At 40.2% G+C, this 13,453-nt stretch overlaps 1 protein-coding gene across 3 annotated transcripts in view; it reads left to right on the plus strand.

Annotated features, from left to right (window-relative positions):
- Window positions 1–3,318: 3,318 nt before the first annotated feature.
- uhrf2 (ubiquitin like with PHD and ring finger domains 2) overlaps window positions 3,319–13,453 on the plus strand; it is a 29,386-nt gene continuing 19,251 nt past the window's right edge. Inside the window, exons 1-2 of one of the 3 annotated variants that reach the window (XM_027282181.1) lie at window positions 3,319–3,479; window positions 12,150–12,545. In XM_027282181.1, the coding sequence (XP_027137982.1) occupies window positions 3,330–3,479; window positions 12,150–12,545 (546 nt within the window). In that variant the 5' untranslated portion in view covers window positions 3,319–3,329. Of the gene's footprint in view, window positions 3,480–3,814; window positions 4,217–12,149; window positions 12,546–13,453 lie in introns of those variants that run through there. The other 2 variants (XM_019278338.2, XM_019278337.2) reach the window with 2 other exon arrangements.

Below are 13,453 nucleotides of genomic sequence, written 5' to 3' on the forward strand. Positions count from 1 at the left end.
ACTTATTATGAGTAATGAAAAGGTAGCGCGGCTTAACATTTGAAGGTAAAACCTATCACTGCTTAAAAATATATAAATATAAATAAATAATAATAAGAATATTAATTATATATAATAATAATATAAATAAAAAGATTTTATTGGCCCCCGGGGCCGTACTTTGGACATCCCTGGTATAGATAGATAGATAGATAGATAGATAGATAGATAGATAGATAGATAGATAGAAGCATCCAGTAGCAGCATGAGACACAGTAAACAAACATTAAAGTTAACCTATAAGATAAATCTGGATATATTAATTAATTAAACCGGTTCAAAGACATTAAAAATGTCCTTTGTCTTAACCTCAGGATGCAAAGCTCCACCAACATGGTTATTCTAGTTAAGTTGAAGCAGACAGACTAATGTCAGGGCAAGAGAGCCCCATGGTGTGTTTGGGCTTTCTGCATGTAGTCTTACATAGCTGTAGGTTGTTTATAGCTGGACTGACATGTAAAAGTGTTCTTCAGTCTATGTATTTTAAGTCAACTAAGCAAAGCAGCATCAGGAATGCGGATGTGTTATTCTCTTGACGGTTATACAGTTGCCGGTGGCGAATGAAAAGAGGTCTCCAGCTGGGACAATTGTTAATTAAGCAATTATGCCACGAGAGGCCTTGCTTTACAGTGATTTCAGCTCAGCTAGGAGGTATCGTCAGGCATGGATTTTCAGTCCAGTATACAGTTTTTCTTTTAGCCTACGCAAGGATGGAAAATTCCCATAAATGCACTGCAGTGTTGTGCACAAATATTTTGAGGGACAGGGATAGCACCAGGTCCATGATAGTGGACTTTAGATTCATTATTTGGATTATTATTGATTTACTGTATAGTCCCCTGTCCACTTAACCTATACATACAACATACAACATAGAAGTGTAGTGACCAAATTAATCAGGAGTACTACTATCTGACTGCTTCCATAAAGATTTTAGGGACCTATTCTGGCATATATTTTGGTCCAAGGACATAAAATGATTTGTGAACAGGCAGCAGCCCCTTTAAAATCAGTTCTATGACTATCTGTAAGCCAATAGACTCAGTTTTACTGCTTCCTGTTAGAAATATAGCTGAATGTGCTGCAGTTGTATAATTGCCTTTTTTGGGGAAGACAAGAGACAAGACACTTGGGCTTTAGTGTTTAATCTCATAATATACTACAACGTTTAACCAAAAGTGGATTACCAGCCAATTTATCTCAGCTGATACTGTGCCTACGCAGTGTGCATGAATGGGTTTGTGTTTAATTGAGTTGCCACCCAGTAAACCTGGGACGGTATAATTGTTGATGGCCGTGTAGTGGCTGGAGGCTGTGAGCCACAGGCAAAGTGTGGTCCTGGCAGAATGCCCTTGTGGTGGAAACTGGTGGTAATAACATGACCCTCACACAGTACTGTGGTGGAAACTGGTGGTAATAACATGACCCTCACACAGTACTGCCCCTCACATTATATGAAAACTTAACAAAACAACACAATAAATGCCATAAAATACATTTTTACTCCTCGCATAGTCTTATTGTGTGAAACTTTACAAAAGGAAATAATCAAAACTTTCATGGACTGATTAAATTATACTATGCTAATCAATACATGGTATGTCATGGAACCTTTAAAGAGTGCTCAGGTAGACTGGGGACTACTTGGGAATAAATCTGATTCTGATGATCTTTAGAAAAATGTTTTATTCACTTGTATTTTGTGTGTAAATGTACAAACTGTCAAACAAATACTATTAGGTTTGCTGCATGCCACCTAGACTCCATAGAGAATGTGGGGGAACTTATATCTTACACCCTCCACCCCATTACATTAATGCACACTTTTTATTTAACATCTTTTGGACTACCTAATTTTAATAAATATCTGCACAATTAAAAAAAATATATTACATTTGTACTACTTATATTTAAAATGCTACTGTGAACCTTTGTACATTACCTGGCAAATACTTTGCATATTCATGCACAAACTGTACAGCTCTTTTCATTTAAAAACATATATTATTAATATATTGTATATATATTTCTATTTTAAATATTTTTTTAATGCTTTTAGTTTACTTTCTTTCTTATATTTTTACTTAAAGGTCCAGCAAATCTAGTTCTACATCTAGTGGTGTAATCCCTGCATTGCATTCTCCTCACATCACCCTCACCTTCCTAGTGTAAAGGAGAAACAACACTTGATTGGCCCCCTATAGAGTCAGTATTTAGTTTTTGTAGACACTGTCTTTTAACATGGTGGCCTCCATGGAAGAGGATGAAAATGTTGTACATACATTAATATTATTTTCTACTTTTTGATACTTATACTACTTCTAATATTTTGACTTAATGTTTATTATGTAGCAATAGCACTAAGACAAATTCTTTGTACATGAAAAAAAACATGGCAACAAACCTGATTCTAATTTCACTGGGGAACAATTTGAAAACAATTTTCTGTTGAGTTAGATTTTTATGCTGATTAGAACTAAATATTGGCATGCTGATTTCAAAATTGTAGTCAGTTTTTTTCTAGCACGTCAAGTTTGTTCTCCACAGCTTACCCTCCAGATAAGAAAAATGCCACTGATTAGCTGTAGTAAGACTTGCCAGCTGATTACGATTGGACTCATCTACAGCTACGTGGCAACTTGTTTGTGCAGTCACGATTGAGACAGTGCGGTGAGAGGTGTGTGCAGCTCCCGATAGGTCAGTACTATCAATATCTGCAAACAGAAAGCTGGCATAGTGGGAATGAAGAGGATTTGTTCTGGCTTTTCTCTAAACCTTGTTACCATGGGCATACAGGTGTAAGTTCTATTTCGTTTTATGCTGTTTTTGTAGTTTTCAAAGCTTGTAACCATTCCATCTTAGTGTTTTATTTACCTAGGTATATATTTCCTTTGTTCCAGATCATGTCTGCTCCTGCTACTTCTCGTCTTGAATGCCTAAACAGCCCTGACTCCTTTTGCTATATTTGTGGTAGTTTCACCATTCCAAGTCAGAGGAAAGCAAACATCAGTGCATTTGTCAAACAAGCATATTTTGCATATTATAAAGTCAAACTCAGAGATCAAGACAAGCCATGGGCCCCTCACAAAGTGTGCAAGCAGTGTGTCGAGAGTTTACGGATGTGGACCAAAGGAACACGTGAAAAGTTGTCATTTGGTACCCCCATGGTTTGGCGAGAGCAAAAAGATCATTGCACAGACTGTTACTTTTGTTTAGTGAAAACATCAGGATTTAACAAGAAAAATAAAAGCAAAATAGAATATCCTAATCTAACTTCAGCTGTAAGACCAATGCCTCATTCAGCTGGAAATCCAGTGCCAGTTTTTGAACAACTACCTCCTCCTCTGGAAGACCTGAGTGATGCTGGAGAACGCAGTGACAGCAGTGATGCAGATTTTGAAATCCACAAGGATTCAACAAACAAGCTCATATCTGTTAAGGTACAGTATTTTGACATTTTATTTATTTATTTATTTATTTTATCTTTAGCAATCTTTTTTTTTAATGATTGCATTTTTATTTAAATAACTACAAACTGTCAAACAAATGAAGCGGTGTTTACATAACTATATGATGCATTCAAATGCAGCACACATATTATAAGACTGCTGGGGTGCTGTAACAGTAGTGTACTCCTGTACAGTGCAGGCCTTCAGACATGTCTCTCTCTCTATATATATATATGTGTGTGTGTATGTTTAGTTTTTACATTCAAACGAGAGCTGTGCCTTTAACTGCAAACCCGTGCTCGCTCTAACGTTACTTCGCGAGATTTGCTTGGCGCCGCGACCTCATGTGAGACACCTCCTGCGCGAGAGCCAGTCCGACGTTTACCTCTGCAGAGGAAAACGCAATGGAGCCCTGAACATTTTTTTCTTTCCCTCCCCTCTCTTTTTTTTCTATCTCCTTTAACCTCCCCCCCCCCTTTCCCTTCACCCCCTTGGAAAACAATACTTCCCCCATCTGAAATCCCGCTTTATCCGCTATTTATTTGACGCGTAAACAAACAAGGGCGGGTGCAACGATGTGGATCCAGGTTCGTACTATAGACGGGAAGGAGACGCGAACCGTTGAGGATCTTTCTAGATTGACCAAAATTGAGTCTTTACGCTTGAAAATACAGGACATCTTCAATGTAAGCCCGCAGCAGCAGCGCTTGTTCTACAGAGGGAAGCAGGTAAAGATATTTTTTTTTGTCTCACGCCGTCATGCAACAGTCTGTTTTTTGATGCTTTGCCATGGGGTTTTTGAGTGGTCCTCCTCCTGGTGTTGTAGCCGTTTCGGACCCATGCGAGCTTCCTGTTTTGATAGGAATTCGCCAATAGTTCTTGCGCAAGAGCCCCTCGGGGTATGCTGTGTGCCAGCCCCCCGAGGAGGGGAGAAAAAAAACGGCGTTTTTACATGATTATACGGTCACGTTATGGAGCCATGTTGCATTGTTTGGGTAGAGCCGCATGCAACAAATGTCTCACCGACGTAGACATGTTTGTTTACATTGCCGCGAGAGAGAAAAGAGAACATCGCCCTCTGTTTCCACATGTAGACCGAGGTAGTGCAGTGCAAACAACAACAGCCCGGTGTGCACTGCTACAGCACATAATTAAACACCTGTCTAATTACGCATGTCTGTTTTGATATATATATGTATCTGTCTATATTAGTGACATGTGCCCCGTGCATGTGGTGATGTTAATGATCATTTGAGGGAGGAGGGGACTCGTGGCTCCACGTGTCCTGACATCTAAAGGCAAGTGTAGCTGTGTTTACACCCCTGGCGTCACTACAGTATGCACACTGTACAGTGAGGACAGACAGGGCTACCTGTCCTCTCTCAGTGTAACACACACACACATTCAGATTGGATGATTTCATGGCGTTGGTGTTGTTAAAGATGTCTGAAATTTAATTCTGATTAGTACATTACACGCAAAGGTTATGTGATATATATAATATGTGTGCAATATGAACACAAGTACTGTGTGATACATGACATACAGTAATAACAACATTGCATAGTTTACACTGTAATATACTATTTACAGTATCTAGTTTATTTACAGTAAATCTACATGCTATAAGGTTGATATTTTTTAAATATTCTGCAAGAACAAATCTTCAAAATATATACCAGTATTTGTTTCTATCTGGCATCTCATGCTGTAACTTATCACAATTGAATCATAACATCTTAATACGAGAAAATAATGAGAAAAATGAGCCAGTGTCCTTCTGTCTAAACTAAACGCTGCTAAAGAGAATTCACATCACTGACATGGTTTCCAAACAGCCTTAAAATATTACACCATCAAAAGGCTGAAAACAACAACAGCTCCACAAAAAAAGACAGTAAGCATCTTTTTAGACGTCTTCGCTGTGTTGTTTTGGTTTCCCACACCTGTATGATTACTCCAGTAATGTAGCCTGTAAAATATAGCTCCTAGGCTTGTTGTGTCTCCACATAATTAATCATATTAGGATATTATGATTTAATTGTGATAAGTTACAGAATGATATCTCTAGATACAAACAAATACTGGTATATATTTTGAAGATTTGTTCTGGCAGAATATTAAAAAAATGGAATGGGGTCAACTTGAATTTAACCTTTTAGCATGTAGATTTACTGTAAATATACAAGATACTGTAAAATATTATGTAATGCAGTGTAAAATATGTAATATTGATATCATTGTAAGTTTATCCAGTACTGTGCGACACTGACCTAACTTTTTATTATTATACCATTTTACATGGTTTTCAGACATAAATTATTATTGTTTGTGGACTCAGAGAATCTGTAATACAAGAAAACCACCAGTGTTTTTTGGGAAAAGATATGTTTGGACCAAAACTACAATGTCATGTCTTTGTGAGGAAATCAGCCCAAAAACCACAAAGACCAAATAAAGACTAAAAGTATGTCTTTGGTTTTGAGGTTATGACCAGGCTGGGATATTTAGTCACTGTCCTAGTGGGATGCAATTCCACACACTGTTAAATCATGTTGTGTGATGTGAAATGTGATGATTCATGTATTACTGTGAACAGATGTGAGGGCACCGTCTCCGTCTCCCACGTAGCGATTAAAGTGAGTTCACTGTTATTAAATGTCAGTTGTTAGGGAAGATACATGGTCCTAAAAACTGTAAGAGGCCATCCTGACATGTGTTTGTCATGGCGGATGGTTGCAGCGCACCCTCAGATGCTGTGGTTTACTTTATGAACACGTGCAGTCATATTTTATGATCTACCACACACACACACACACACACACACCTGCACTGTAACTGCAACTGTTGAAGTGGTAGATGCAAACAATATTTGGAAAATGTATATCCTGCAACTATAGATGTAGTGCTGTAATATGAGTTAAGAGTTCTGTCTGAACAGACGTCTGTATCATTCACTGTTTATGTTCTTGTTGCTCAAATACGTGAATCCAAATATATTGATCCACCGTATCTTAATGTGTGTATATATATATATATATGTGTGTGTGTGTGAAAGGTTAGTAAAAACTCTGCCAGCGGTTCTTGCAATGACAAGCAGAAGATGCTCCCTGCCGGCAGGACACTGACGCCGTGATTTATTCAGCATTTTAGCATAACATTACAACGCTGATATTAATACAGTATGACTCAGTCAGGCTAGATAAGTCCCCGGAAGGAAGCAAGCGAGCGAGCGGCCTACAAAATGTGTTGATCTCACATAGTTTACATTTAGTCACACCTTCCTTCATTCATATGTGTCGGGCTGCAATGTAGGCCAAGAATTTCCATTTGCAAACTGTCCAGCCTACTTCCTGTTGTGTAATTGAATGATAATGAAGTCTCTAACATTCAATTCTGAGTCATACAGGCCACAATGGGTCCCTGTTTGTGTGCCGTATATACTGCAGGACGAAGGGGGGAAGAAAATACTTTGAGATCTGGCAAAAGAGAGACGTTAATGCCGAGAATGCTTTTGTATTTATCTCTGTAGGCTGCAGCACATGTGTTTTTATATGGTCGACATAATTGCAAATCGTTAATTATGAAAAGAGATGAGAGTGTTACACCTTTTGCACCAATGTCTTGAATTTATTTTCCATATTTTTTTTACTGTTAAACTAATTTTATTGTTCTGGACAAAGCATAAAACAAGACTTGTTGTTCTTTAAATATTTAAATTGTTCATTGCAGTTACATCGTAGTTCATTTCATTTTCTTTATTAACAATTAATTAGCTGTTCTGTTGGAGCCGTCCTGGACTGTCGGAGCTGTGGTTGCAAACGTCAGGCCCGTGTGGTAAATCCTGTGCTTCCTTCATTTCACTGGAAAATAAGTAGGGAGGGTTGATTAGGGGATTTCCATGTGTTAAGTAATGCGAGGAATGAGCCAGTGACATGCGGCGTACACTAGCTAGTGCCCTTACATGCTTGGAGTGGTGCCTGCGCTCTGTTAGGATTTGGTGTGGACTGGAGAAGCAGAATATCTCAGTCTAATTCCCTTTTTCAAAATGGCGTCTTGTTTTTCCCTCCAGCTCAGTGCGCGCACGCTGCCTCGCCAGTTCAAAGTCATGCTTGCCCTTCAGTCGGAAGGGTCTCAAGCCAGCAGCCGCACAACTTTGCCTCAGTGTGTGTGTGCGTCTCTGTGTGTGTGTGTGTGTGTGTGTGTTTTTATGGGTTTTTCAATTTGTCTGTGCCTTATTGTGTCTCTGTTTCACTTTGAACAACAACATCTCATGTCACATTTCCGAGCAGACACACACACACACACACACCTTTCTTTCACTGTCCACGCAGCCTTTCTGCACAACGCCTACGCTCACTTTTACAGTAGACTTCTCGTTTACTAATTTAAAAAAAGGGGCTTATTAAGTGGTTTAAAGCTCGGCTTGTGTTGCGTCCGTGTGCTTCAAATATAAGGCCGTCATTCACTGGTGTGTGTTTTTTTTTTTTTTTTTTCCAAACTGTGGCAGCAACATGTTTAAATAGTTGGGCTGTCGTCCACCGTTAGCTGTTGCCTATTGTTGGGCTGTAGGGAAGCTTTATTGGTTTGGCCTCTTTTCTTTTTTTTTTCACAGACAGTTGCTGTGACCTAGATATCGTCACAATTTGATTATACATACATTGATGTTGTGGCTCCTCGACTGATTGCAAAGCTGTAGAAAAATTCATAGAGAATCTCAAGAAGAGGAAGCAGAGTTGGCTGCAGCCATGCATGTAAACAGTCACACCCTTCTTCGACAGATAGGCCGGACAAAGAGCAAAGACAAAGAGAGGCAGTCACCCTAAGACTGCAACTCCAGGCTTTCTAACACTCCCACGTTTTCATAGTTTTGCCACTCCTTCTCAGCTTTAGCGTGGTCAAATGTCCTACCTGTTAACTCGCAGCTCTTGCGCCCTGCATTGTGAATAGCCTGGTTTTCCCCTAATGTTTTTAAGATCAAATTACCGGAGCGGCTACTGCTAATTTCCCCCATGTTACTTAGATTAAGGATTCTTACTTTAATAGCACATGTTCGCATCTACTAAATATATTTCTTACTTCTTAATGACAAAGTATCACACAGTTCATACATAATACAAATAAAAACTTGTGGAAATACTGTGAACTGAGTATGTATAGGCTGCTTCCATAGCACTTGATCGAGTGGTACGGTGGACCCTGAGAAATCTTAGATGTATTTTTGACAAACATTGCTTGAGAAAGTTATTTAGCTCTTTGACTATTTAAAAAAAAGAAGATGGCAAATTCCTACAAGAACAAAACTGAAAGCGCTTCCTCAACACGGTTCCTTTTTGTACATTGGTTACAGCGTCCTGTACCACAAAATAACATAAAATCATAAACGCAAACAAAAAAAACAATAATTGTCACCACTCCAGGTAATTTGTGCTAATTAACGGTGGATTTACTTGGTAGGAGATTGAATGTCTGCAGTCAGAAATGGGGGATAAAAGATCAAAGATGGAAGCTCGGTAGATGGCAGGCACGCAGACACACCCCATGTCATTGTTTTTGGAAATATGACCTATTTTTTCTCAGCTCTTTGCTAAGACGGCCTGCGGGCGAAGACGAGGGCGAAGGGAAGGAAAAAAAAACGCGTAGGAGTAAGAGGTTTGGACGGCCTGCCGGAGAAAAGGAGGCTAATATCTGCTCTGCTGTGAAATCCACCAGCAGTGTGGGTCCGCTCTGGGTTTTGCACCTTTTTTTTTTTTTTAAAAAGAGCTTCTTAGGAATTAGACACTGATATTAAGCAGCCCGCCACGATTTCTTAGTCTTTCAATTTGGGTCCACCTTTACTTAACAGTTTAATGTTATTGTTATGTGGGCTAATTGCAGAATGATTTCTGCATTACAATAAGTAGCTCTGTGACAGCATGTTGGCACAATAATGAATCGTCATGCAATATTCCATCCAAATATCTCCCCACCCGCCATTTCTGCTCTCCAATAGGTATAATTAGCTGTAGATACATCATAATATTAACACATACGGTCCATCAGTGATATTTTAGCACTACACGTTCAGCGTGTTTTTGACAGTATCTCGGCAGCCACAGGTCTTTCTCTTGTCTTTGTTTGAGGCTCTCTCTCACTCTCTCTCTGACATTGTACTTTGGTGCTTGTTAGATTAAGAAATGATTCTTTGAAAGACTGCCTGTCGAAATGCTACAGAGAAATTAGCCTCGCGGAGAGGTGTTAATTTTATTCCATTCGACAATGTGATCCACATGCAGACACACACACACACGCGCACACAAAGACACACACAAGCACACAGCGTTGCCATGCCAAGGATTTCTAACTCTGATTTGTTCAACCCTTTTTGAGCGATCTTCAAGGCAAGTGTCTCTGGTTTGCCTAAAGCTTTGTTGTGAAGTGCGCTCAAGTCTCCCTCCGCAACACCAAATGATATTTCGCTCAGTCAGATAATGAAGATACCAGAAGCGATGTTTTTTTTTTTTTTTGTTATTCTGCATTATTTATGATGAAGGAGAAAACGTCCTATCCTTGATGGTGTTTTTTTGTCCTGCACGCTTGAAATAGTCAACGTGCCAATGATTCTGTCAAAGAGATCTTGACCTCCACCAACGTTTTTTTCTAACATTGCATGTTTAGACGGTGGTTCTTTTTGTTTTAAGGATTCTTCATCTGGTTATTACTGATGTCAAGGCTCAGAGGCTGATCTCATAATGAAGTCGCTGTGGGAAGGCGGGTACAGCTTAGGTATTATTTATGAGATTTGGTGTGGCGCATGAAATTCTACTGTATGTTTTTCTGATGCTCCGGTCTGTCTGCGTAATCCTCCATCCATTGACCCAGTACTTCTCAACAGTGAGGCTGTCTGCTTCAGATCCTAGCAGCAGTTTTATTGTCTGATGTTTTCTGTTAGTGTGTTTGTTTGCCTTTACTTTTCTTTATGCAGTATCAAGTAGCACAAGCCAGAGGAGGATAGAAAATTACTGAGAGCAAAATCGAAGACCGAGTTTAGGCAGGGAGACAGACAGACAAAGAAATGCTGAGATAGACTACCATAGAGAGAGAGAGACAGACAGACAGACAGGTGAGTATAGCAACCACTGTATGGCTGTGTTTGCACCACTGCTCCTCTGATCTAAATTTCATGAGACTATTAAGAACAGGGAGGGATGGGGAAAATTGCGCTTGCTCCCTCTACCGCTCTCCTGCTACGCCTCCGACCGTTCTCCTGCTACGCCTCCGACCGCTCTCCTCCTCCTCGCTGTCAAATAACGAAGAAGAGGAGGGGAGCGCGAGTGAGAGCGGCGGCCATGCTCGCCTCTCCAGTACAATGGGCTTGTGGGGTTGAGAGCTGAAATGAATAGCTGATGTCTGTAATGAGTTTGCGTGTCTGCCATAAGCTCCGTTCCTAAGGCCGTAGCTGCGCTGTATACTTAACAGTAGGTCGGTTGTGGCAGAAGAGTAAATATGGATTTGTAATAGGCCTTCGTCGTTTTTTTTAAATTTTGTCTAGAGCTTGTTTTTTGTTTTTTTTAACAGAGAGAGAGAGAGAGAGAGAGAGAGAGAGAGAGAGAGAGAGAACAAACATTTTGTGATACCCATAAGCCGCACTGCTTGAAAGGTTTGTGCTGGTGCTGGTGGTTATGGTGATGGTGGGTTGGTGTCGACAGAGATTGTATACATGATTCAGGTTTGGGGGGGGCGGGTAGGTACTCTATTTCGGTTGTCATAGCAACCCAGTCATTTCTTTCCCCCAGCTACATTTCCTATCACTTTAATTCATGCATTCATTTCTTTTTTTATATATATTTCTTGTAGAAAACTGGTGTGGGATAGATGTGGAGTGCAGCACCCATTTCTGCTGGACCGGATACGTAAACGATTGTGGCCAATCAGTAGTGCCAAACGCTTACCAGTGATAAGTGATAATTGTTCCAGATATTTTCCCCCTTTTTATAAAAATTCAATCAGTTCAGTGCTCCACGTTAACGTACAGTTATATGCATTTAGTCAGCAGCTAAACATCGGTTCAATTGAGAACACAGAAAACAGATGTTGTTGCTGTGGACTCTTAAGCAACATCCTTAAACACCACTGGTGTATTTAAAGGCACGTGCATTCATCGAAGCGCCGTGTGTGTATTTTAATGTCCCCTGTATGCTGTTGAGCGCAGCAACAATACACAGTTGTTTCCTCTCGCTGCGCTCAATGTTGTCCTCCGTCTTTGTGTGTTCTTTGTTTGTCCTTGACAAGCGGCAGAGTGTATTTGTCTGAGGGCGCTCCGCGGCGCAGTGGTGTTCATTTCATATTACTTGGACGTCTATTAGGAAAGAAATTTGGGGCCGAATAGAATAAAGGATGTCTTTGTTGACGAAGTACATCATGGGCAAATTTGATGATTAATTGTTGATTTATCAAAAAAACAAAAACAAATTCTAGTTTACTTTTCAAATGTATTTATTTGCTTTTATTTATCTATGTCAACCTAATAGCATTTGGTCTTAATGGCATTGATTTATTGATTACATGATTTTTTAAGAAAAAATGATGAATAATAAAAATAATAGTCTGTTGTAGCACTGTGCTATTATGGCATATATCTCTGTGCTGATTCATACATCCTTTTTGTTCTTATCTTTTTAGATGGAAGATGGCCAGACGCTGTTCGACTATAACGTGGGTCTCAATGACATCGTCCAGCTGCTGATTCGCTCACAGACCGACCCCCCAGACAGCCCCGCCACCAAGGACTCCCGCGGTGTTTCTTGTAGTTCAGCTCCACCTCCTGACCCCAGGTCGGAAAGCCACAACTCCCCAGCTCCTGCCTCTCCCGCTGCTATGGAAACCTCCGCCAACATAGACAATGACAGTAGCAGCGTCACTACCAGCACTGTTAACGAAACCAAGCCGGACACCAGCGCCATCAGTAACTCAGCCAGTACCAAAAATGGGTTCAAGTCCTCCAGTCCCGTACGGGACACCCAGCCCCCCACATCCAGCAGAAACACACTATCCGACCCTGGAATCGGTGTGTACAAGGTGAGGATGGGAGGGTAAATATTTGGGAACTGTTTGCATGAAACTGGCTGCTTCTGACTCATAGCTAAATTACGGGGCGTTTAAAAGTTAACCCCCCCCCCAATGACAAGTCAGTGCCAGAGATTTTTGGGCACAGCACACTGTTATTTGTTAAATGTCAAATGAAATTATGAACCAAAGGGACCTCGTGCTCCAAAACTCCAAATCATCTTGTAAATAAGAAGTCCATACTTCATTTTTTAGCATTATTTAGTTTGCACGAAACAAGCTTTTGCACACTAGACAAGCAGTTTGTAATAATATTATTTTGCACATACAGTATTAAGTCCTCCATACCTCTCCCCTCCGTCTTGTGCTGTAGCACCTCAGACTCCGATCCTGCTTGTATTAACTGTATTGTTGGTCACACGTGCTGTGTCCTTGTGTAAGGGCGCATGTGTTGGTGCTAAATGTATCCATTAATTCTCACTATTTAAGTGCTCTGTCTTTAGGTCTCTTACCTTGAACATCTTTAATTTATTAGCACTAATGACATGCGTATAAGCACGGTGCTGACCTTGCCAAGGTGGAACACACAAGAAACGGCTCGCTACAATGCCGCCGCTAACGAATTTACAGATTATAAATAAGACTACAGTCAAAATCCATATGTTGTGTGAATCTACTGTGTTCTACTGAGTTTTGCTGGCTGGCTGGCTGACAGACATGTCTGAGAAATATATGTGTGTGTGGGACTGGACTCTTTCTGATGCCAGAAGTCAAACTCACCATGAAGGAGGATACTGTAACTGTAAGGAGAGGAGTTGTAAATTGTGCTTCTTCACTGGATATCAAGGTCACATTCCTTTACAGGCTTAAAGCTCTCACTGCAGACTGAGTGAATATTTTACAAAGGAACACATAACCAA

The sequence above is a fragment of the Larimichthys crocea genome, chromosome IX (assembly GCF_000972845.2).
Source record: "Larimichthys crocea isolate SSNF chromosome IX, L_crocea_2.0, whole genome shotgun sequence".
NCBI lineage: Eukaryota > Metazoa > Chordata > Actinopteri > Sciaenidae > Larimichthys > Larimichthys crocea.